Here is a 24,667-nt window from a genome sequence, read left to right as displayed (position 1 = left end):
GCCATCTGACAAGTAGAACAGAGTTTGGCCTCTAGGCTCTAATCGCCTTAGTCCTGCAGAAAACATTTGCACAGAGATATTGGGGAGTGATGGGTAAATATCAGTCCCCTAAGTCAGGGCCTGTTGGTGGATGATGCTCGGGTGATGGTGATGCATAGCAAACAACCTTGTCAAAACAGAGGGAGAGATAGGAATGTTAGCAACTTATGTGTATTTTTTACTGGGAGGGTTCTTTTGGTAGATCGAATGGAAAGTGAGGGATGTCGCTTTAGTTTTCAGTATTGCATCTTGCCAGTACAAGCTTTGAGACTTAGATTAAAGAACAAAAAAGCAGAGGGGGAAACTGGCAATTGTTCATGCTGTTGCTTTAACATAGTAGATTCACAGACTTGTGGTAGCGAAGATGTTCTGTCATATTTGAATTAGCATTTTTTACACAAATCAAATGGACCAAAAATCCATTTGATTTTAACAGATGAAGTAAGAAAAACACATATTTCACATCAGAAAAGGGTTTAGTCTGTATTTTTAATTCAGGAAGGTAAAAGGCTTGTCACGTGTAGAGTGTAAACTTTATTATTATGATTTTATTCTTAGTGAAAGGACATGGGATCTAAGCAGCCCTATGAACCATCTTAAACCATTTAATTAGCCATGATGCTCACCTAGCTCAACAGTCACGGTTGTGTTGTGAGTGGGTGTCGTGGCTACAACACCTAGACCCTAGACAGTTGTCATAGCTGGCAGGTATTCTGTTTAAAATGCTTGAGTTCACAAAAATCATGTGACCACTAATGAGGTATTTTATCAGATTGACTTTATTATGTTTGCTGCCACCCTAAAGTGACTTTGTTTTTGTGAAACCAACTTACATGTTCTTTGTTTTCTCTCCCCAGAGCCTCCGCACCCAATTGCACCACCTCAGCTGCTCGGTGTCGGCCCCACTTATCTACTAATTCAGCTCAATGCTAACTCCATATTTGGAGATGGACCTATAATACTAAAGGAGGTGCGTTAGTCTTGAAGTACTGGATGTTTTTAACATTTTAACATTGTAAATTGGGGCATTGTAGTCATGCAAACTTAACAAATTATATAATTACTTAACAAACCTTTAACAAAGACAAAACAATTACCATTTATCCTCTTACAGGAAAACAAGGTGGCTTCTAAGTCACATGATTAATTCCGATTTAGCTTATATGAAGAAAGCTGACCTCTAAGCCAACTTTCTTCTGATTGTCTGCCTCTTGCAAATAAAACATTTAAACTATAGGTTTGTTTCTGTGCTCACACCAGTCATGTGACTGAGAGAACATTGTTGTGGATATCCACCTTCACTTACATCATAGAAAATTGTCTAAAAATGGAGACAAGCTTCTGGTTCACAGGGATTATTTTTCTTGATTTCTTCTTTGCCAGAAATGAAAGAAAATAAGGAAAAACATGATTATATGCATGATTATAAGTTGTCATTTGCATATTTTCACAAGGTTATAAGTCATAAACAGAAGCATGGTATCTGGTCATGGAGGAAACCTTTGTATTCCAGAGATTATCATATGACACTGACATTAATATTGATGTTCTGATTAATACTTTCTATTCTTTCTAATAGGTTGAGTACCGTATGACATCTGGCAGCTGGACAGAGACTCATGCTGTGAACTCTCCTAACTACAAGTTATGGCATCTTGACCCAGACACAGAGTATGAGATCAGGGTCTTACTGACCAGACCAGGAGAGGGAGGTACCGGGAAACCTGGTCCGCCGCTCATTACTCGGACCAAATGTGCAGGTAGGACAGCTGCAATATGTTAACATAGAAGAGTTAGGATTCAATGTATTGATTTTGTGATTAGAGACTCTGCCTTGTCAATAGAGTCCTTCCTTATGTATGTTCTCCTAAAAGAAGATAAGCCAGGTTTAGCAAGAAGTCACAGATGACATTACTTAATTGGTCCCTCTTGATCACACAGGCTTTTTTCTGCTTGTCTTATTATTTATCAATCTGTCCATCTACTGTTCTTTTTGTCTTGGTATATATATATTTTAGTTGGTAGGGTGATATTTGTACAATGAGCAGGCAGGAAGAGGAGAGGTGTAGCGAGGGATGGAATTGGAGAAGAAAGGAGGGGAGAGCCTGAGTCAGTTCTTGGTTGCTCAGTGATCTGCGCAAAAGAGTGATTATAACACTGGAGGCTCTCTGCACTTTCTATCACTTTTTATGCTGTTTTTTCTATACTTCTGTCACCTCATTCCTGCTTTCTCTCTGCTACTCTTCCTCTTTCATACCTCCCTTTGTGCCTTCTCTATAGCTTTCTTTCTGCTTCGTTCTTTTTCACTGCCTTTCCCCCTTTTCTCCCTGCTTCTCTCTCCCCATCTTTCGCTCTCTGTGGATCAATAGACGGAGGGCAGAAACACTGTCTGACATTTGTAGAAATAAACGACTGAAATATAAACACAGCTAGCCTGAGGGAGAGAGACGGAGCAGGAGCGAGAGAGAGGGTTGATATGAGAGAGAAAGAGACAGAAATAAAAGCAATGAGCTTGAATGAGAAACAGAATAAGGGAGCGATGGAGAGATGATGAAAAACAATAAGGCTGGAAAAGAAAGAGAAGAGAGAATGAGAGTGGGGCGAGAGAATGATGAAACTGGAGAATAAAAATGAAAGAGAGATGAAAACTCATAACCACAGGGTCTGACTGATGTGTGCCAACCTGTGTGTGTGTGTGTGTTTAACAATGAATGAATCTGCACGTATGTGGTGTCTGTTTATTGACAGAGAGGAAGTCATAGACTTGTTCAGGCGACTCGTGTATTGAACAGTTTCCTGTTCGACAGGAAGAGGAAATTAATCTTCTTCTCCTCATTCATGCTGGAACACATTGCTGGTAAAGACGTAAACTCATTGTAATCTACGTATTATGATGATAACAGGCCAAATCTAGAAAATGCAATTATGAATTTAGAGACTAAAGAAAAAAAATAATCCTGTACATCTGATTTTTTTTTCTGTGTTCCTGACTAGAAAATTGTAGTGTATTATGATGTTTGGTATTAAGGCATTAATATTTTATGATTTTTAGAAGGACTTCCTGGCATGTAGTTATTCATCAAATGCATTTCAGACAGTAGCAGTGCAGCAAATGTCCTTATGAACAAAAATTCCTCAGATCAATTAGATTAGTTGGATGAAACGAGAGATCTAATACTGAAGATCTGTACCTTTTCATTGAACAGGGAACTAAAAGATGAGCCACTTTTGTTTGCTGACCGGTAGATTACCTTTGGACAGATGCATACAGGCTGTTCTCATGTGTTTTCAGCCTTTAAGCTTAGCTAGCATGCTTCTGACTGGTATTTAATCTTTACTGTGGATGATACACTTTCTGTACACTGAATAATCCCAACAGAAAGCCTTGTAAACAACTATGTTTTTAACAGATTTGTAAAGAAGTCCACAGAATCAGCTAAATGAAGTTGAGTGAGAGACTGATCTAAAGCCTAGCTGCCACAAACTGAAAGGCTCTGTGTCCCCCCCCAGTTCTCAGTTTCGTGTGTGGAACAACTAGCTAACAAAGATTGTGAGCGGAAGTGTGTTTAATAAGACACTGAGATTAAAAAATAAAAAATCTGCAGCTTGTCCATTTATGTTCCATAAACAAGGATTTTAAAATGAATTCTAAAATCTACTGGGAACCAGTGTGGAAAGTATAAAATAAGTAATTTGATCTCACCTAGTAGAATGAGTTAGTAGTCTGGCAATGGCTTTTTGTATAGCTTGGAGGTGTGTAAGAGATTATTTATCCAGTATATAGAGCATTACAGCAATCTAGGCACGCTGAGACAAATGCATAAACAATTTTCTCCAGTTCAGCTGAGAAACTAAAGCTGGCAATTTAGAAATGCTCCTTTAATGAAAGAAACAGGGACATGAAAAATACTTTTTATGAGAGCCAAAGCATAGAGTGGAATCTGACATTAAGAAAGACGTTAGGCGAGTACTTTCAGTGTCAAGGCTAGCGAAGAGGTCAAATTCTTGTGTTGCAATTATAAAGAAAAGTAATGTGGTTCTGCACAAAAACAAAATATTACTTTTGTCACTGTATAAATTGAGGTTTCACAAAAGTCATCTCGCTAATATACAGTCAAATAAATTCATTCCATAGTCTTTTATGACTAGTTTATGCTTTCTGTTACAAGTTGCAGGTCTTACTTAACCTCCTAAGACCCGAAACTCTTCCACGACATGCATTTTTAATTTCTCTTTGATATTTGGGCTGATTGGGGCCCAATGAATGTAAAAACAAAGAATTACCAGATTTATTTTTTTTTACCTGATTTTTGTTTCTAAGAAAAATGACAGCCACATATGAGGATATTCGTTTAAAATTTCGATAGAACATTGGCAGTATAATGTCCTCGTAAGTGGATATCAGGCCCCTGTACACCAAAATTGAATATTTTGGTCTAAATAAGCCAAAATGTGATGTCCACATATGTGGACGCCAGGTCCTAGGAGGTTAATGCAAAATAGTGTAATTTTGTAAATTAAAGTCTACTTTTGAGTAAAAAAGACAATATGATTTAGAGTGTGGCAAGTCAAACAGTACCAGCACACACTGTCCTTACGTAGATCACTCAAAAAAACAAAATAAAATGGTGACATTCAAAATATCGATGTTATAATTTTCTGACTCGCTTTCTGATCCAACCTGTCCTGGCAGATGGCTGCCCCAACTGATCCTGGTTCTGCCAGGTTTTCTTTTACCGCTGCAGTCTAGCTTCAATCACACCATATCATCAGATTTTTTGGGTTCTCATATTATTGTAGGGGGTCTACCTTACCGTATGAAGTGCCATGAGGTGACTGCTGTTGTGCTTTGGCACTATATAAATAAAATCGAATTGAATTGAAAATTAAAGGTCGTCCACAAATCAGTATGTGAGGTCACAGTCGCACCGTCTATATACAGTGTATGATTTGGCACCGTTCCTTATATTTTGAATAATATGCTGATGTTTTTAGTTAAATCTCCCCACCTTCTCCCTTTGTGTTTCCAGCGTAACTGAGATTATCCACACACACATGCAAATGTGCACACACCCTTGGAGTTGGATTGTGTGTGTTTGTGTTTGTTGTTAGAGTGAGGCACACACACAGGCACGGGGTAGGAATGTTATTTAAATGGTAATGACTCCTTTGCTTTTTCTGTTTGGTTAGGTTTGTCTGATCCCACCACCTGTAGTTTACTGAATATTTAGTTTAATACAATATAATGAAGACATGCACACACCACACACACACACACACACACACACACACACACACACACACACACACACACACACACACACACACACACACACACACAGGCATCAGGCATCAGCCCAAGCGTGCCACCACACGAAACACTGTTTAATTAAAAAACCAATATAGTTAATAAAAAACTGAGCAGACATCACACACACTGCTGAGCAATTGATATGATAACAGGAAGGATTTCATCTCCTCCTTTCCTCACTTCTTTTGTCCTCACGTCTCTTTTCATCTCTTCCGTTTACATTTTTTTCTCCTCTGTCCCTGCTTCTTTCTCACGCTTTCTCTGTCTCTCTTCTCCAACTCTTCTCGATTTTTCTTCTGTGGTGATGTATTGCTCTTGTCTGAAGGGTGAAATATAATCAACTTGAAGTGAAGGGTTAGTGAGTGTGTGTCGTGCACGTGCGTGTGTGTGTGTGACAGAAGAAGGTGATGAAGTAGCTTTTAATCCAAATCCTGAATTTTCTGCTGAAAACCTCTTGGTCATGGGAGGTTAGATACACACACACACACACACACACACACACAGACAAATCGTAGTTGCTGAGGCTTGAGCACACGCAGTTCAAGAGAGTCACAGTATTTCTCATATGTTGCACAAGCTCAGCATCGCTTGGATTTATGGAAGAATAGAATCACAAAACACATTTCCAGACACACAAACACAGATGCTGCAGGGAATCACACACAATATGTCATATGTACTTCTTTTTATATGTGAATATGCACACACACAGACACACACACCAGCAGTACAACACTTTTAAGTGTCAGTCTCTTGAAAGAGCAGCCAACAGATTTAGCGACAGAGCGTGTTTTGCTGTGCATGTCAGTTTTACAGTAATGTTCTGTCTGTGTGGGTCCACATTTGTGTGGCAAATGGGATTTTTTTAAAATCTAACGGAGGGTCTCTTATTTGCAGGGGTCAGTTTTTCATGGATAGATTTCAGCGGTATTGCGTACAAAGTGCTTTGCAACCGCCATGAGATTCTGTAGTTCCTAAACCAAAAATGTCACATGCTCAGAAGACATTTTTTAAATTTAATTTAATGAGATTAATAAAAAAAATGCAACATGTTCTGTGCAAATATGAGCTAAAACACTGCATGAAAGGCGATTTTATTCCATTTTTGACATTTTGTTGCAATAATGTGACACTTTAAAATACACTGCTTTTTAAAGTGTACTGTCATCATCTTTATTTTGTATGAGTTAATATGATTGCACTCTTGATAAGCAGGTCTGGTGAATTAAATTAAACTTTTAGCGTGTGCTCATGCTCGTGCAAGTGCATCTGCAATTAACCAGAATCACTGCTCCTTTATGATCACCTAAACTGTGCAAGTTTAAGGGCACTCCTCCTGGAGTGTTGGCCAGATTGTAGTGCAACCAAACAAGGTCATTGTCAAGGTCACATTTGTGACCCATATGGATCGTGAGACGGAGGAGCTACTACATCACTGATGTTCTGGTTGCTGTTTCTGTAAAACCATTTCTGTGAAAAGTATAAAACCAACTAATTACCTATTAATGAATCCTACAAGTTGGATGGCCTCATTTCCACGAGCGTGTGCTTTGTAGTTTGATCTGAGTCAATTCCACACCACACTAATGTTCGAACTGTTTAAAAGCCAAAAGGTGAAAGTACTAAGAGGTGTTATTGGTATTAGTAATGTTGAGTTTTATGGGTAATAAGAAGAATAGAGAACAGAGCCAACTTTACCCTTTAAAAGACATTTGTGAACTCCTCCCTCTTTGCTTCGCGTTTCTGTTTGAATTGCTTTTGATTTAACTCATGCATGTCTTTTTAATCATCAGACACGAGCTGGATTTCCATTTATTTTTCTCAGCCTCATAATTTGAAACAACTCGCACGGCACTGTATGGATAGTGTTTTTTGGACTTAATTGCTGCTTTCATAATTAGCCTCTCAAAATCCATGTAGCTTCCAAGTGCAAATTGAAAACATGTTGGAGGGCAAATTTGAACCTTTTAAGTACTTAAATGTGGCCTAGAAAGAGAAGCACACATGCAGAGAGAAATTAGAGTTAGAGACAGAATAAATGGATGGAGTTTCATTTGTCTTACTTATGACAGTGGAAGGATTACCAGGAACTAATTGGACAGATTAACTTGGATTTAGCTGCATCTCCTGTCAACCTTTTCTTTTCCAGCCCCTCCTCTCCTCTTTTCTTCTGCTTTTTCTTCAGCTTCATCTCCTCTCACAATGTTTTTATGGCTGTGTTTGTTGGCTCTTCCTAATACCTCGTGTTGAGGGATATGGTTTGGTTGCCTTTAGCATAGTTCTGTTTCATTTAGTTTCATTTCCTTTGCTTTTGTTTTCCATTTTTTAATTCCAACCTCTGGATTCTGCTGATATGAAGCTTTCTGTCATTGGTGTTATTGTTAGTGTTTATTGGTATTGTTGTTGTTTTCAAAGCTGCATCTGTAGAGAACAAAACCTTTTAGTTCCAACATGAATCCAGCCGTTTGTCTGTCTACCAAAAGGAGGGGGAAAGGGACAAGGCAGCCTCTGTGGTTTGCCATTGGACCTGTTCCCGCTTGACTCTGGCTGTATTCCAGACGAGTTATCGTCGTTCCCCGTTCCACCTCTGTTTGTCTCTTTCTGTGTCTTGTCTCTGTTTCCCTTTTCTCTCTCTGCTACCTTTATCTGATCCTCGCTTTCTTCAAACCCAGTTTCATTTTTCTCCATATATTGCTCTGTTCTGCCACTATTCTTTCTTTCTTTTTTCATTCTTTCTCTCTTTCTTTCCCTACCTGCTTCCACTATAAATAGAGATAAGCAATAATACAATATAAGTCAATAGGGTAATGGGTTTTCAAAAAAGTCATGGTGCGTGTGGGTGTTAAAGACACATAAATTTGTTTACACATTCACATTGTGGGGAACCACCTCCCATTTGGGGACACAAAGTCCCAGTATAATAAATCTTGAAATTATAGGGCCTAATGTTAGGGTTGGGTAACTGGTTATGATGGTAGGTTAGGGCAAGTCTCCAGGAAATGAATGTAATGCCCCCTGAAGTGATGGAAATATGACACTGTGTGCATGTGTGTTTGTGTGACAGGCAGCCAGTCATATATTTTGTTTTAATTCCACGTGGAAGACTGTCTTACTGTGAAGCAGTGTTAGCATCAAGAGACCCTGAAATCAATGTAATTTATTACACTGCCCTAACTGTGAGCATGTGTGTGTGTATGCACCTGTGTGTCATAATAGCTTGTTTTATAGTGAGGATCACAACTATTGATTTGAACAGGGAGAGAGACACAGAGAAGAGAATGAGACAAGTGAGGAAGACAGCGAAACCAGTGGTCTCTGTCTTGCTCTATTTAAATGTCAACCATCCAATAACAGGTTGAAGCAAAAATGAAATGCTCTGACCCCTCAGCTATTAACACACATGCTGTTCAGCAATAATATTTTCTCAGCAGACAATTACCTGCACAGCCTTTCTTCCCCTGTGTCTTCTTCTATTCCTCAGTTTCTGTCCATCTGTTTGTCACATTATTAGTGACATATTTATGTTTAGAGGATTACGCAAACATTAGCATGACTGCATTTTGTGTTGTTGAGTGTATGTAAGAGTTGTGTGTTTGTCCTTGACAATGAATTGTTATTATGAGAAGTTTTACTGAGATGAACACACACACACACCTATAAAGGCTCTGCCCAGATTTAATCTTGATTCAGTCACAATCTAAAGTGTGAGTGGGTGTGTGTGTGTGTGTAGGTGCCTGTGAGCTTCCGTGCATGTGTGTGTGTGTGTGAGTGACAGGCAGATAATGGGTTGTCAGAAGAAGCGACAAGTTTGTGTCCTTGTGTAGTCTCCTCTGAAAGAGGAAGACCCAGGGAAAAACACAGAGCAGGACAAGGAGGGGTTGAGGAGAGACGTGCGTCTCTATTTAAGGTGAGCTGTTTTTATTAAAAAATCCTGGAAGGACATAAGGAATCAGGTGGGTTACAGCTAGACCGGATAAAAGAGGAATAAAACATCAACAGGTGATAGGCTTATCAACGTGAATTCAATTTTTGACGAAGAACAGAGAACAAAGCTTTTCATTAAGTTTGTCTTTGTTTCCCAGTAATGTATTTCACTCTGGCGATGTCAAAGACCAATGCATCCAATCAATATCAGAGTTAATCAAGGCATTTCTTAAGTATTAGAAGTACTGAGCCTGATTAGAAAGATAATTTTGATTATACCATCGAGAACTTTTTAAACTGATTAAAATATCCAGAACAGAAAGTCCCTGAATTTACCAAATTAATTAAAAATAGCAAGCATTTGGATAAGATACTTGACGAGTGTTGCAACATGGAAGTGTACTGTATTTCACCGCCTTTCTCAAGTGGTTGACCCATTAGGATTAAAAGTCTATTTATATAATAAATGATTAGTAATAAATAAATTATTGGTGACATATTATTAGTGATTTAGATCTATGCCAATGTGCCTGAGGACACACCAAGCTGCTAGCTATATTGTGCTTCAGTTCAAAAATATTTATCATGCTTTACTCTGGAAGATGGTAGAGTGGCAGAGGCATTTCAATAGACTGTTACATCCTCTGGTATCTGCCTTGACTGATGGATATCTTCTCTAGTTAGAAAGAGAAATAACTCTTTGACAGCAATTGGTGGCGCTTAAAGATATTACCTTTCTTCTGTTTTCCAAAAGAAAACAATATCTTGTGGATTGATAGCCACATAGCTTGAATGCTATTTCTTGTATCTGAGGTAGGCTTTTAAAGTGAATGCAGCAGAAAGCAGGTAGACATATATGTATTTAAATGTACTCCCTGGCATATAGTGGACTCACAGGCAGGACTCTTGCATGCAGAATGTAGAGGAGGAATAGCACAGCCTTGTGATTATAGTCTCTTCTGTGGATGTGTGTGTGCGTGCGTGTGTGTGTGTGTGTGTGTGTGTGTGTGTGTGTGTGTGTGTGTGTGTAGGCACTGTGGGATTATTGATCCAGCTAAATGAGCCAGTTAAGGTAATTAAAGCCCTGGGCAGCAAGGAGGGAAAGTTGATTATATTGACAATAACAGTCTGAATACACATAAAAGACAGGAAAAAAAAAGACGTGTCCTTATGGAAGCTATTGTTTTTGAGAAATAGTTGAATGACAAGGGTGGTAAAGAAATAGGTTTTTGTAAAGTCCAGTGAGGAAAAATGTTGAGACAGAGCTCTTGGTCATTTTGGCAACATAGTTACTTCATGGAAATGCAGTAGTTCAAAAGCTTCCTCAAATGTTAATTACTTAAAGCATAATAGTTAGGTTTTTTTGTCCTACCTGTGGATGCAATTAGAGAAAATATAGATCTATATCAACATGTTTAAGGATACACAAATCACATATAACCTTCTTTCTTCTCTTTTTTTGTAGAACCCATGCGAACTCCTAAAAGGCTGAAGATTGCTGAGACCAGGTCGCGTTTGATCGCAGTAGACTGGGAATCGCTGGGTTACAACATCACCCGCTGTCACACCTTTAACGTTACCATCTGTTACCATTACATGACTGCCAACGATCGTAGCAAAGCTGACTGTTTGGACATGGACCCTAAAGGTACTACTTACTTTTCTTCCTACTTTAAAGGTGCTACTGTACTGTGCTACTGACATTGATGCAGGATTTGAAGTCGTGGTGTTTTCTAGTGTTACATTGCTTTTTATTCATTGTGACATGGGTAAAGAAGTACAAAAAGACTTGATAAAGTAACAGCCCTAAAAGTGCTGAAATTTAGTATAATAAAAAGGTGTCTGCTTTCAGTGGGATTTCAAATTTGAGTGGATCATTTATTCACAGTGAGCTTCACACTAGTATTGACAACCACTTCATTTAGAAGCCAGCCATAATATCAGAAGCACTGATGTTGAAGAATATTGGAATGGACATAGATTGTAGGTACAGTAGTTGGAATCATTCCCTGAAAAACGAATAATTAATTATTGGTTGAAGTCATGTCTCTCATACACTCAGTTTGACCTGCTCAGCTATTGATCCGTTAGTCAATAAATGTAGTAGCTGACTGACAGAAATGTGATAGCCAATATTTACATAATCACTTACATATATAGGTTCAAGACAGATGACAACAGCTCTGTTGTTCCTTCGTTTGAAATATGAGGCTTTATAGTGAAAGCAAACAAGTGGTAAACTGCCTTTAGCTCTCACACTATTAGTCACACCTAACAATACATTTAAAAACAGTTCTGATTTTACATTATATAGACCATTATAAAATCAGCAGCAGATTAATGAGTGAGAAAAATTGGTTTTGATCCTAAATACATAGCAAATGTTATGAAATTTTACTCTGCAGTGTGTTTATGTTGACCCCATTTTTGTTCTCAGCACCTCGCCACCTGGTGGGCAACCTGCCGCCCTACACCAACGTCAGCCTGAAAATGATTCTCACTAATCCGGAAGGACGGAAAGAGAGTGATGAGACCATCATACAAACCGATGAAGATGGTACAATACACATATCACACCTTTTTTTTATTCTTTTCCCCATTTCAAACGTTTTTATCCATTTTTATGTATTTTTTTAATATAGCAAACTTTTCAATAAGGGACGGAGTTTTGTACAAAGGGTGTTTTGAGTATCTGTAACTCGTTTCTGCATGTGTTGGGAATGTCACTGCTGCCTGTTCTCGATCTGTGTATTTATCTTTCGCAGTTGGTTTCTCATTTGCAGAACATTATACTGTTGATTTTATTAGAACTGCATGAATTTATGTGTGTTAACAGTTCCTGGTCCAGTTCCCAGTCAGTCACTTAAAGCTACTCCATCTGAAGAAACAATAAATCTTTCCTGGAAGGAACCAACTGAACCCAATGGAGTCATTATACAGTATGAGGTACTATCATTAGCAGCTGTTGTAGAGGCCAAACTTAACACAGCAATCCTTTAGAAAAATGTAAAAAAAAAAGAAAAAAAAAAAAAAAAGGTTTCTCTGTCTCTACTCCAACTCAGATCAGCTACAGTGGCGTGCATTCGTTTGACCCTTCGGTGCCTCTGCAACGACCAGGGCTCACAGTGTCACTGCCTTCAAACGCCTCCCATCACATGTTTTCTCAGCTCCACCCAGGTGTCACATACCAGCTGTCTATACGAGCATCAACCTCTAAAGGGTTCGGTCCTGCAACCACGCTCAATGTGACAACTAATATTTCAGGTGGAAAAAATAAATTTTAATATGTGCTGTTGACTCAAAAAAATTTAATATTGCATTTAGACAGCAAGAGGTTAGAGCTACACTTATGCAGCCTCATATTCTCTTTTCAGCTCCGACAATAGACGAGTACGATGGACAAGAGGCCTTCCTGAATGAAACTGCGACGACTATCACTGTCCTGCTCAAACCTGCCCAGGCTAAGGGAGCACCCATAAGGTACAACACTTCTGTTATCTGTTAAACTGGATAGATCACATGACAAAAGCAGTCAAAGGCTTTTCACTAATCATGTGTGTGTTAGTAAAATGATAACAACCAAAATTACATCTGTACTCATATTGTCTCTATGTCTACAGTGCGTACCAGATTGTGGTGGAAGAAGTGAATCCTCAGCGGACACGCCGTCAGGCTTCGTCTGACTGTTATCAGGTGGTTATTAATCCTTTTTATGTATGTTTGAAAACCCATGCCCCTTTTACAGCTTTTCTTATAAGCGTAAATGGTTATTCATTGTTAAAAGTTGAATAAAAAATAACAATAAATTTCCATTAATGGGCTTTGTTGACTCCTGGATTGCTGCTATTAAAATACCTCTTTTTATTTACATTTAATTGAAGTTACATTTATAGACGTATCTTCATCTTCTCCAGGTCCCAGTTTCTTACCACAGTGCATCTAGCGGTGGATCACCTTATTATTATGCCGCCCAGTTGTCCCCCAGCAACCTGCCTGAACCACTTCCCTTTACTGTGGGAGACAACAAGACGTATCAGGCAAGTCTTTTATGTGAACAAAACCGTATGTATGTAATGCCTTGAAAAGATGTGTTTATCCAAAATTCTGAAATACAGAAGTAAATGGCAGCACAACACATTCACTGGAACTAGAAGGCAGTTGTTGTTATGCAGGAGGTTTTATTTTTAAAAACGATACAACTTAAAGTTCATAGAAATTGTATGCAATACTTTTTAAAGGCTACATAATTTGAATGTTTACATATCGATATCCTTCTCAGCCAAGTGTAAAAGTAAAATTGCTTGTTGAAAATCTGTAAATGTATCGTAGACATGTGTGAACTGATCCTTCTTTCTTTTCCTCAGGGTTTCTGGAATCCACCCCTGGCTCCAAGGAAGAACTACAACATTTATCTTCAAGCTGTCAGCAGTACAGAGAGGGTAGGCTGTGTATTTAATTTTTTTGAACAAGGTTCAAAAAGGCGCACTCATAGACTTACATTATGTTACAGCTTCTGTACACTCATTATGTACAGTATTTAATATTAAACACTTAGAGCAAGGTTTGAGTTGTGTGTTAGTGGAACTAAGGTTTCTTCCTTCTGTCTTCTTCTCCACAGGAAACAAAGACACAGTGTCTGAGGCTGGCAGCTAAACGTAAGAACCCATTTGACCTTAACAGTATCTTAATTTAACTCTAAGGAACAGCTTCAATGCTAAAAATATTTCCAAAATATTTTGTCAAAAAAAGAGAAAAAAATCTTGCAACTCCTGGTCAGCCAGTGAGAAGAAAGCTGGCCTAAAAAGAGGGTGGTCTTTAAGGAATAGGAGCTTCAGCTCTACTTAGCTGATGTCATCGCATCAGAATAGTTCATACTGCAGTGTAAGAACAGACGAACTAAGGGGATATGCCAGGTCCCAGCATTAGAGAAATGTGGAATATTTGGATTTCGAACAATGTAATGTTGGTGTAGTAGAGTCCAAGAGTAAAGTGTTGGAGTGTAATAGGCCCCCTTCAAGGGTTTGGCATAAATCTAAGGGGAATGCAGCTCTTGCAGCTCTGCTATTTTGTTCTATCCTCGTCCCACCAGACAAGCACGGGCCCATTCACATACTTCTTACACTTCTGTTTTAAAGTGAGTCATTGCTGACTTTGGAATTCACATGGAATTAAAATCCCACTTTCCCAGCTGAAAATACTCACACGAGTCCAATGAAGCTCTTATTCCCATTTTTTTGTTTTTTAAACTACTCTGATCTGACCTAAAGGGACCAGCTGTGAATGGCCAAAGTCTCTTGTTACAAGCCAGCCTTTATAAAGAGTGAAATCGGAGTGGAGGGGAGGTGCATGAATTTATTTCCCACAATATGCTAAAAGGTTTATAAGCATTTCTTTGGTCCAATGACACCAAAAGATTTTTGCTTACTCCAGCCTTAATCAGTTTATTATTGTGTTTTTCCTCTGGTCTGCCCTTTATTCCCATGGAGGCTTGTCAAATAGAAATTGTTTCTGGTTTAAGAGCATTACAGAAAACAGTATTGCGCTTGTGCATGGCGTTGAAAGAAATGTGTGTTGGTGCGCACTGAGTCTAAATGTCAGGTCTTTACCAGGTTTTTGCCATGTTAATAGATTATCAGATGGTTTTAAACGGTGTGGAGTTAATCCCCGGGCACTACACACATAAGCGCATATGCACAAAAAAGCACACACACTGTTTTGAGGAAAGATTTTTAGAAATGCGGCTGATGGATCAGAGTTTATCTGTGTGGAGTAGGAACAAGGATAAACACATTATATTTTGAATGAAACTGACATCCTCACACTGTTGTGTAACCAGCAGAGTTGAGCTTCAAATGACTGCCCAGGCATTTCAGTGTTTATTCAACTTGTAATGTAGAACTACGAGGTAAAAGGAGGTGGAAAATTTAAATGAATACAAAATGTTCCCACTTTTGCTAAAACTATAACTGCCCGATAATTATTTCACACCAGTTTTTTCTTGTTTTTATGACAACACAAATGTAGTGATACAGCAATTTTAAGAGGAAATAATTATTATTTCACCAATCTTCTTTTTATTGCTTTATTAGAGATTAAAGCAGAAGATAATTCCTTAAAGCATGGCAGATACTTAGTAGTATTATTATTGTGTAGTTAAGGTGATGCTCTCAAGCAATTACAAGCTTCATTAATCTCCATAGATTATTCTAGTGTTTTTGTTATTTTGGTGTACTTTTTAATATCAGTATGAAAACTTGTGATAAGTAGAAGGTTTACATCAGATATCGCAGAAAACTAATAAGATCGGAAATAGAATCAGTTCATGAATTAAGTCCTTTTTCTTGCACAATGTGCATTATTGTAGCAAGAAAGTAAGGTGGAGTGTAATGCTTTTCTGAACTTCTCTTCTTTGACCTTCAAGTGCAGACAGCTCATAAAGCTACTCAATAAAAGTGACATCATTTTGAGGACAATCAGCCTTAATGATCATAGAATGAATGATCATTGCTGGTTAAGTTAAGTTGATTAAGTATTTATATGTGGACCCATTGAGAGAGGGCATTCCAAACTAGCTCAGACTTTAAATTCTGTGACGTGTGGTGCTTTTCCAAGTGTCGGGTTTATTAAAATTGGATTTCTTTGGAGTAAAATAAAACATACCTCTTCATCAAGAAAGCCCTACAGATAATACAAGTTCACTTTTGTTCTCCTCACGTCAAAGAGTACAGGGTGAGAAAGTTGTCTCATAGGTGGGACGTTTGCACACTAAAATAGGCAAAAATGTGTGAAATCACTAGCTCTGCAGGGTCATATACTTCAAGAATTGCTGGTGGTTGCAGTTTCTTGAACAGGTGGTCACTCTGCCCAAAAGCTGCTAAAATAAAATGACACTGTCTTTCTAGCCTAGGGAGGTCTGAGTGAAGCCGAACAACTTTAGAGGGGATTTCAGATTTTTATAATAAGAGAGACCAACACACTAATGGATCGAGAGGTCAGACCACTGTGTCTTCTTTACTCTCTCCGTCTCTCTGCATGTGTGTTTATGTGCATTCAACCATGCATCCGGGAGGGAGGATTAAGTGATGGTGGTCATAGTAGGTCATTTGGGGTATTGTGTATTGTCATTCCTGCCGCAGGGCGTTTTGTGCGCCTGTGTGCAGGCAAGTTGTGAGTGTTAGTGTACTGACCTGAATCATTTTTACACACATTAAGAGCTTCCGCAGACATTATGAGGTCAGGCTGAGAACCCTTAAAGGATTATTGTTGTTGTTTTGGTGTGTCTTGTTTGGACATATTTTATCTGTGTGATCTTCTAATAGTCTCTTGGTTGGATAGTTATATGAAGTGAGACGTTCCATGTGGAAGTCATCTAAAATAAAGTTTGGCCTTCGTACATCAGCACTAAGATGATGAACAGATTTTGTAGCTACTTCCATTGCGACTCAGCAGTGCCCTTTATTTGCCGGTATGGAAGTGCAAAAAAAAAGAAAAATCACAAAATTGGAAAAAAAGACAATATAATATTATAATATAATAATATACAGTGGGGCAAAAAAGTATTTAGTCAGCCACCGATTGTGCAAGTTCCCCCACTTAAAATGATGACAGAGGTCAGTAATTTGCACCAGAGGTACACTTCAACTGTGAGAGACAGAATGTGAAAAACAAATCCATGAATTCACATGGTAGGATTTGTAAAGAATTTATTCGTAAATCAGGGTGGAAAATAAGTATTTGGTCAATAACAAAAATACAACTCAATACTTTGTAACATAACCTTTGTTGGCAATAACAGAGGTCAAACGTTTACTATAGGTCTTTACCAGGTTTGCACACACAGTAGCTGGTATTTTGGCCCATTCCTCCATGCAGATCTTCTCAAGAGCAGTGATGTTTTGGGGCTGTCGCCGAGCAACACGGACTTTCAACTCCCGCCACAGATTTTCTATGGGGTTGAGGTCTGGAGACTGGCTAGGCCACTCCAGGACTTTCAAATGCTTCTTACGGAGCCACTCCTTTGTTGCCCGGGCGGTGTGTTTTGGATCATTGTCATGTTGGAAGACCCAGCCTCGTTTCATCTTCAAAGTTCTCACTGATGGAAGGAGGTTTTGGCTCAAAATCTCACGATACTTGGCCCCATTCATTCTGTCCTTAACACGGATCAGTCGTCCTGTCCCCTTGGCAGAAAAACAGCCCCATAGCATGATGTTTCCACCCCCATGCTTCACAGTAGGTATGGTGTTCTTGGGATGCAACTCAGTATTCTTCTTCCTCCAAACACGACGAGTTGAGTTTATACCAAAAAGTTCTACTTTGGTTTCATCTGACCACATGACATTCTCCCAATCCTCTGCTGTATCATCCATGTGCTCTCTGGCAAACTTCAGACGGGCCTGGACATGCACTGGCTTCAGCAGCGGAACACATCTGGCACTGCGGGATTTGATTCCCTGCCGTTGTAGTGTGTTACTGATGGTGACCTTTGTTACTTTGGTCCCAGCTCTCTGCAGGTCATTCACCAGGTCCCCCCGTGTGGTTCTGGGATCTTTGCTCACCGTTCTCATGATCATTTTGACCCCACGGGATGAGATCTTGCGTGGAGCCCCAGATCGAGGGAGATTATCAGTGGTCTTGTATGTCTTCCATTTTCTGATGATTGCTCCCACAGTTGATTTTTTCACACCAAGCTGCTTGCCTATTGTAGATTCACTCTTCCCAGTCTGGTGCAGGTCTACAATTCTTTTCCCGGTGTCCTTCGAAAGCTCTTTGGTCTTGGCCATGGCGGAGTTTGGAGTCTGACTGGTTGAGGCTGTGGACAGGTGTCTTTTATACAGATGATGAGGTCAAACAGGTGCCATTCATACAGGTAACGAGTGGGGGACAGAAAAGCTTCTTACAGAAGACGTTACAGGTCTGTGAGAGCCAGGGATTTTCCTTGTTTGAGGTGACCAAATACTTATTTTCCACCCTGATTTACGAATAAATTCTTTACAAATCCTACCATGTGAATTCATGGATTTTTTTTTCACATTCTGTCTCTCACAGTTGAAGTGTACCTCTGGTGCAAATTACTGACCTCTGTCATCATTTTAAGTGGGGGAACTTGCACAATCGGTGGCTGACTAAATACTTTTTTGCCCCACTGTATATATAATAATATAATGTCATCAAGCCAAGATGTGGTTAAGCTATATAAACAACATAAAACTTTACACTTAGTTTTCTGCATAATCAGTTTAAGCATTCTCTGTTTTCAAATATCTCGATTTTTACTTTTTACCATAAATAAACCTAGTAAGTATTGGCTGCATAGTAAAAGCTTGATTTATCTCATCCCTCTGCCCGGACAGAGAGCTGAGATAGATGTATGCTGTTTCTGTTTCTTCATCTGTCAGCAAAATTACACAAAAACTACTAGTCCAAATTTACTAAAACATGACAGATGAAGGAAGAATCCATTAAGTTTTGGTGCAGGTCTGGATTGCTTTTTTTTGATAATTGTGAGGGAGGGAGGGCGTTGGCCTTGGCTCTTCTAGTCTTTCTGTGTGATGGAGCTCTGCTGCCCAGGCTCCAAAACTATTAAAATCACATTAGTGAGCAACAATGATCCTTCACTGCTTTGGGTACTGTATTTTATTTTGGATTGATCACACAAACACCATCCTGATGCTGTAAATACTCACTGAAGCACCAAATAGGTATTTATCCACCAATGAAAATAGACCTCAAAATAGACCCCTATTTACTTTAGGTTGAGTGGCATTAGGAATTAATTGGTTTGGTGCTAAGACTGATGTGGGGCTGTGGAAGTCAAGGCATTACTAAAAATGTTTTATTCTTGTGTGTTATTTTTATTATGTTGATAATGGAAGTGGATTGTTGTTTGATGCATGTATTGCATTATGTTGAATTTTGTGCATATGTCACTGAGTTGGATTATTTGGATTATCATAAGACATGATAATGTTCTTACGCTGCAGTATGAACTGTTCTGATGACATCAACTAAGTAGAGCTTGGGAGCCTGAAAACAAATGCTCTCTGTCTTTCTGTTGACTTTCTGTCCATGATCAACAGCATTTAAGCCCTGCAGCCTACACTCCGCTTGAAACATACCTGGTGAATTATTTTCCAAAACAAACGAAATCAGGGAGTTCAGTCAATTCTCTGAAGTCATCAGAAGGAGAAGTTTGGCTTCTCCTTCTGATGACTTCAGTTCGGCTACAAGCAGTTCAGTTCGGCTACAAGCAATATGGTGACATTGGTGCAGAAACATTGGACAGCTACAGTTAAATTGCATTTTAAAAGCATTTTCTAAAGAGACCGTGATGCCAAAGAGGCAGCAGAGAAGACATATAGACATTCAGTTGGTTATTTTCATTACTATAGTGTACATTTATAGGGATGTTTATTTTGAATGTTTGAATATTGCTGCTGGGAGTCAGATTTGATTGATGATTCAGTTCAGTGTAGTACGTTTGCCATCATGTATAATGCAACTACATAAATGAGAAGCCGATGTCTGTGTAAGGTGAGTGCTTTTAGCTCAGTTGACCCAGCTACAGAAGCTGGTATAGGCCAGGGTTAGACATTGTCAGCTTCCACTGATTCTCTACCACTGCTTTTTTACAGGATTGTATTTTATAAGTTCAACAAGAAATGCATCTCTTTTTATAGCCTTTTTTTTGGTCTTGAATCAATTTTAAAACACCTGCTCTGAAAATGTTCAGATACAGTTCAAGTTGTAGAAGCAATCTCTTTGTTTCATTATTACATAGCAACCATATTAATGAAGAAATTTCTGTTGATTTAAGTACTTAAATATGCAACCCAGATTACCCCCAAAATGAAATATTTGACTATATTTACAGTTCGAATGACAGTTGCCATGGCATTTGTGCTAGCAGCTGTTTAACTTTTCTTTACAAGGCATATTTAGATGCTTGATATTTGCCTGAACTTTAGCACAGGGATAATTGAACCTTAGTAATTAATCACCTAGATTTTGTCTGATGTGAAGGCAGCCTAAGAGAAAAACAACCATTTTTCCTTAGATGGTATACGTTTCTAGCCTGAGGCGACGTGGGCTTTTTTAAATATGCCTTACAGTCAGTGCAACAGAGTAATAAGTTTAGCGATGTGACTAGGTTTGAAAAATCTGTATATACTTGGAAATCTTAAATGGTTGGTCGTGTTATTTGGCTAGTTAATTCTTCAGAATGCTGTTTTGAAAACAAAAAGGAGCTTTTCACAAGAGTCCGAATGATATAGCGTTCTGAAGAACAATACTGGCTTATATTTGGTTTCTCTGGTATTTGTTACGTGTAGTTATTTATATGTCCTTACTAAGATAACAAGTTGTTACTAAGATAATCTTGATTTGCTGTTAGACCAAGTTGTAGATTATTCATCTTATGCTCTGCCCAACTCCGCGCAGATCAGTAGGTTGTTGTGTTTGCGGGGTTCAGTGTTGCCAACTGGGAGGTTTAAAAGAGTCCTCTGGTGGGCAAAATATGCAACATCGAAACTCATAACATAGGAGTCATTGGCGCTTTTCTCCCCTCTTCTTTATTTTTTACCATGCTGACCACCCAACCACCTGGTGGTTTTTTAAAAAGCTGATGGGGTATTGTCATCACACCACCAGGTGGTTGGGTGGTCAGCATGGACACGCACGATGTAGGAGCTTCAAAGTGATACCATAGGTGTGTCTGCTAAAAACCTCCAAAGAGTTTGAATATTAGTGAGCCTGACCACAACATCTTCGTTTTTAAAAACGTTTACTTCAGTGGAAACTAGACATTTTTTTTAAACATATGTACCCCGGTCTCTAGGAAGAATATCAACTGGTCAGGAGCTGGTTAGCTAATAAACAGTTAAAAATAAACATACTTTTAACCTCTACTATCCAGTAAACTCTCTTTAAATATCTTTGCAATTTAAAGTTTCCCCTTTTTTTGCAACATTTTGAGGTCTTATTTTTTTTTTTTTTCTCCTACAATTTGAAAACTCAGTTTTCCTTGAAACTTCCAGGAGTGCACAAATAATCCCAAGTGTGTTCTTACTGGACAGTGATTTTAATGCTTTTTCCCTTTAGTAGTTACTGTGTTCCCATCTTGTTGATGTCTTTTGTCATCATCTTTCTTAGGTGCCACAGAGGAACCAGAAGTCATTCCCGACCCTGCTAAGCAGACGGATCGGGTGGTGAAAATCGCTGGAATTAGTGCTGGTGTTCTCGTTTTCATACTGCTGGTGCTGGTAGCCATTCTGCTGGTTAAGAAGAGGTGAGTGACAACTGCAAACAATACTCACTAAAGCAGCTCAATGAAGATTATTAAAGAGGGTAAATATTTACAAGACCAATATTGAATGCACACACCAACTTGCATGCGTGCACACATACACACACAAATATGCTCTTAGTTCATTCTCTTGTTGTGTGTTGGTCCAGTATTTGCTGTAGTAACACCATCTTCCATCCATCCACCATAAATGTTGATCTCCCCTCAGAACCAGTTCAATCGCTTCCTGAAGTTTAATTTCCCACCAAATGGCTAAAGGCTTGTGAACCCCCCCCCCCCCCCCCCCCAAATGTTTTATGTTTAAAATATGCTGTCTTAGTTTTTGATGATCTGGTACAAGAAATGTCAGAGCTGAATGTATTGTGTTCTTGCACATTACAGCTGTTTTCTCAAGTGAAAGTAGGAAAAGGTAGAGTGAAAGAAAATGTCAATCAAAAGATCTTAAGTAAATAGAAAATGAAATTATGCATCTGCTTTATCATAACCGCTTAAATGAACTCATCAAAATCATCAAAACAGTATCATGTTTGTCAGTTTAGAAGCAGCAAAGCTTAGGTCCGTTCGGCACAAAGGTGGAGATTTTGGTGAAGCAGACTGAGGAAAAGATGCTTGCTGAAATGGTTTTGTGCATTTATAGTTGTGCTGTTATTTTAAGGGAAATGTAAACAGATTCCTACAATATCTAACCTTTTACTTGTACAGCACAATAGCTCCGATAAGAATCAGAGACCAGAGACGTGTCGGTGTAGCAGTTAGGCCTGTATTGTTAATTTGGTGCAGAGCTCCACTATGTGGTGGATAGTGACAGTTACAGCCTGAGCATGCTTTACAATAGGTACATCTTTACAGTAGATGAAGACAGAAGTTAGAATAAAGCTCTGATAGATTTTGTAGAAAATACAGAGAAAATGCACAGATGTATTCATGGTTTTAGTCCCACTTTTCCACATTCACTACGATTAAAACATATGTATATGTATACAACAACATCAGTATTGCTGCAGTCGTATTATAATCTCAAGACATTTTTGAAAACTATGACGATAATCAGAACGTTAATGAAATAAATGAATCCCTGAATGTGATTTTTACCATTTCGTTAACAGTGTTGGAAAGTTGGAAAAGCAGTGAGAAAAAACAGCGTTTTAATATAACCTTCTTAGTCTTGGATCCACTGTGAAGCTCCATTAGGCTAAATTTTGTCTGACTACTTTTGGGAGAATGTGTGCTCATGTGTATGTGTTTGCATCTGCATTTATAATTTATGTAAATGCGCCAGCATGCATGTAATAATTAACAATTCCTAAAAAAAATTAGTTTTTTCTGTGATTTTAACTTTTTACTTAGAATAGTTGAGGGAGTGCACACTTGAAAAAGAATAATTAGAAATAATTAAGAATAATTAATTTCCACTAACAGAGACCCTAAAAATTCAGTAAAACTATTCACATAAATCGTTTGGCTTACCTATTAGTTATTATGACTCATCATCAATTTAAGAAAACGTCTCAGGAGATTTTGCTTTCCTCTGAAAAAATTGAAGGACTGCATTTTGGCACAAGCCTTAAGAGAGCAACCAGGAAGAGTCTCTTAATTACAATCAATCATAATTGCACTCAGCAAATCAAAAACAATTACAAACATTAAATCACAGCCAGTAATGATCTCTCATCATCAGAGAACTTTGCTCTTATGGCTCCTGACCTCCATATTTTTATTTTAATTTGCGTAATGAATTAATGCGAGCCAGCGTCCATGCTGCAGCTTCAGTGTGAAAGTGCAATTGTAAGTGATGATCAGAGGAGCTGAGCTTAAAGTGTAGGGTAGATGGTCCATTTGAAATGTGTTTTGCAGGAGCTACTACCACTGTGTTTTGCGGGGTGTTTATTTTTGTCACATCTAACAGTATTTGAAACACTGTGTGCACTCAGTGGTTTGATTGCTGTTACTCATTTAACTTTTTTCATCCCTTGAGTATTGGATTGGATTTAGTATGTGGTATTGTTGGGGCTTTGAAGTTATGCATTTCACATAAATATGCTTGATAGTATAAAATAAGGCTGTTTATACAAGGAGTGCAAGAGCTCCTGTATGTTTTAGCAGCTTGAATCACAACACAAAGACAGCACACTGAGGTCCCATTTACTTCCCATTTACAACACACACAAATAATTTGTGGCAACAACTTAAAGTGACATGTTCATTCTGGTATTTTTACACACATTTCTACTGGAAGTTTGATGAGTTATGCATCATTAGTGCTCTAGATTTTTGTGATTTTCTTTTTTTTTTTTAATTTAATAGTTTTCTCTTCCATAAAGGTTTCTGGGGAGATCAATCTTCATTGTCATTAAACCTTTACGACTTTGAACAATAATACTGCATCTTTAAAATAGTGGGACATGATGACATTGCAGTGACATCATGCTTGCTTTACAGGAAGCGAGCTGCCTGGTTTTACAGATTGGATAGCTTTGTGTTAGTTTTTTTTGTAGGAGTGCGTAAAAAACGATCTTTGGCTGATTAGGGTTAAATCTCTAATCGGGCCATCAGGTTAGAGTAAAAAGTAAAGTTTTAAAATACTGCATGAATATTTTTAAATGGCACAAAAATAAAAGAAAAGAGAAAAGAAAGGCTGCATGGTGATAGGTTGATATTGGTGAGTTGTTATTCAAGTTTCGTAGCTTGTTTTGTACTATTTATTTAGCGTTAGCCTTTGGTTCTTTTTTTTTTTTCTTAGTAAGAAATAGGTACTTTAGCTAATATGGCACCCCTTGCATGACCCTCAAGTTTTAGCAATCAAAGGGTGTTTTCTTCTGTTTTTGTTGTTACTGGTTGAGACAGGACAGTTTTGTCCTAATTTGCATATTCCCTTGTGTCTCACTCTTTGCTTTCTGATTGGCTCACAACCCCAGGAGGACCTACTATTCATACTCTTATTACCTGTAAGTAAACAACCAATCAACAACCAGCTCATCCAGCTGCTGTTATCTTATTGGGCGAATTATTAGTGGCTAGTTGTTGTTATTTTTAAAGATGCAGTATACTTTTTTCAAGACAAAACACATTTTCAGCTCTGACCAACCAGCCAA

The 24,667-nt window shown here is 38.4% G+C and overlaps 1 protein-coding gene across 14 annotated transcripts in view; it reads left to right on the top strand.

Moving 5' to 3' along the window:
• Positions 1–24,667, top strand: part of ptprk (protein tyrosine phosphatase receptor type K) — a 115,542-nt gene that overhangs the window by 66,247 nt on the left and 24,628 nt on the right. For 10 of the 14 annotated variants that reach the window (XM_085133748.1, XM_085133746.1, XM_085133753.1 and 7 more), the window contains exons 10-22: positions 897–1,009; positions 1,619–1,799; positions 10,740–10,922; positions 11,712–11,831; positions 12,111–12,220; positions 12,337–12,538; positions 12,649–12,754; positions 12,895–12,967; positions 13,189–13,311; positions 13,639–13,713; positions 13,893–13,929; positions 21,422–21,557; positions 24,491–24,520. In XM_085133748.1, coding sequence (XP_084989874.1) covers positions 897–1,009; positions 1,619–1,799; positions 10,740–10,922; positions 11,712–11,831; positions 12,111–12,220; positions 12,337–12,538; positions 12,649–12,754; positions 12,895–12,967; positions 13,189–13,311; positions 13,639–13,713; positions 13,893–13,929; positions 21,422–21,557; positions 24,491–24,520 — 1,489 coding nt within the window. The remainder of the gene's footprint in view (positions 1–896; positions 1,010–1,618; positions 1,800–10,739; positions 10,923–11,711; positions 11,832–12,110; positions 12,221–12,336; positions 12,539–12,648; positions 12,755–12,894; positions 12,968–13,188; positions 13,312–13,638; positions 13,714–13,892; positions 13,930–21,421; positions 21,558–24,490; positions 24,521–24,667) is intronic. The other 4 variants (XM_085133760.1, XM_085133759.1, XM_085133757.1 and 1 more) reach the window with 1 other exon arrangement.

The sequence above is a fragment of the Neolamprologus multifasciatus genome, chromosome 15, assembly GCF_963576455.1.
Source record: "Neolamprologus multifasciatus chromosome 15, fNeoMul1.2, whole genome shotgun sequence".
Classification (NCBI taxonomy): Eukaryota; Metazoa; Chordata; class Actinopteri; order Cichliformes; family Cichlidae; genus Neolamprologus; species Neolamprologus multifasciatus.
This window is presented reverse-complemented; position numbering and strand designations above follow the sequence as displayed.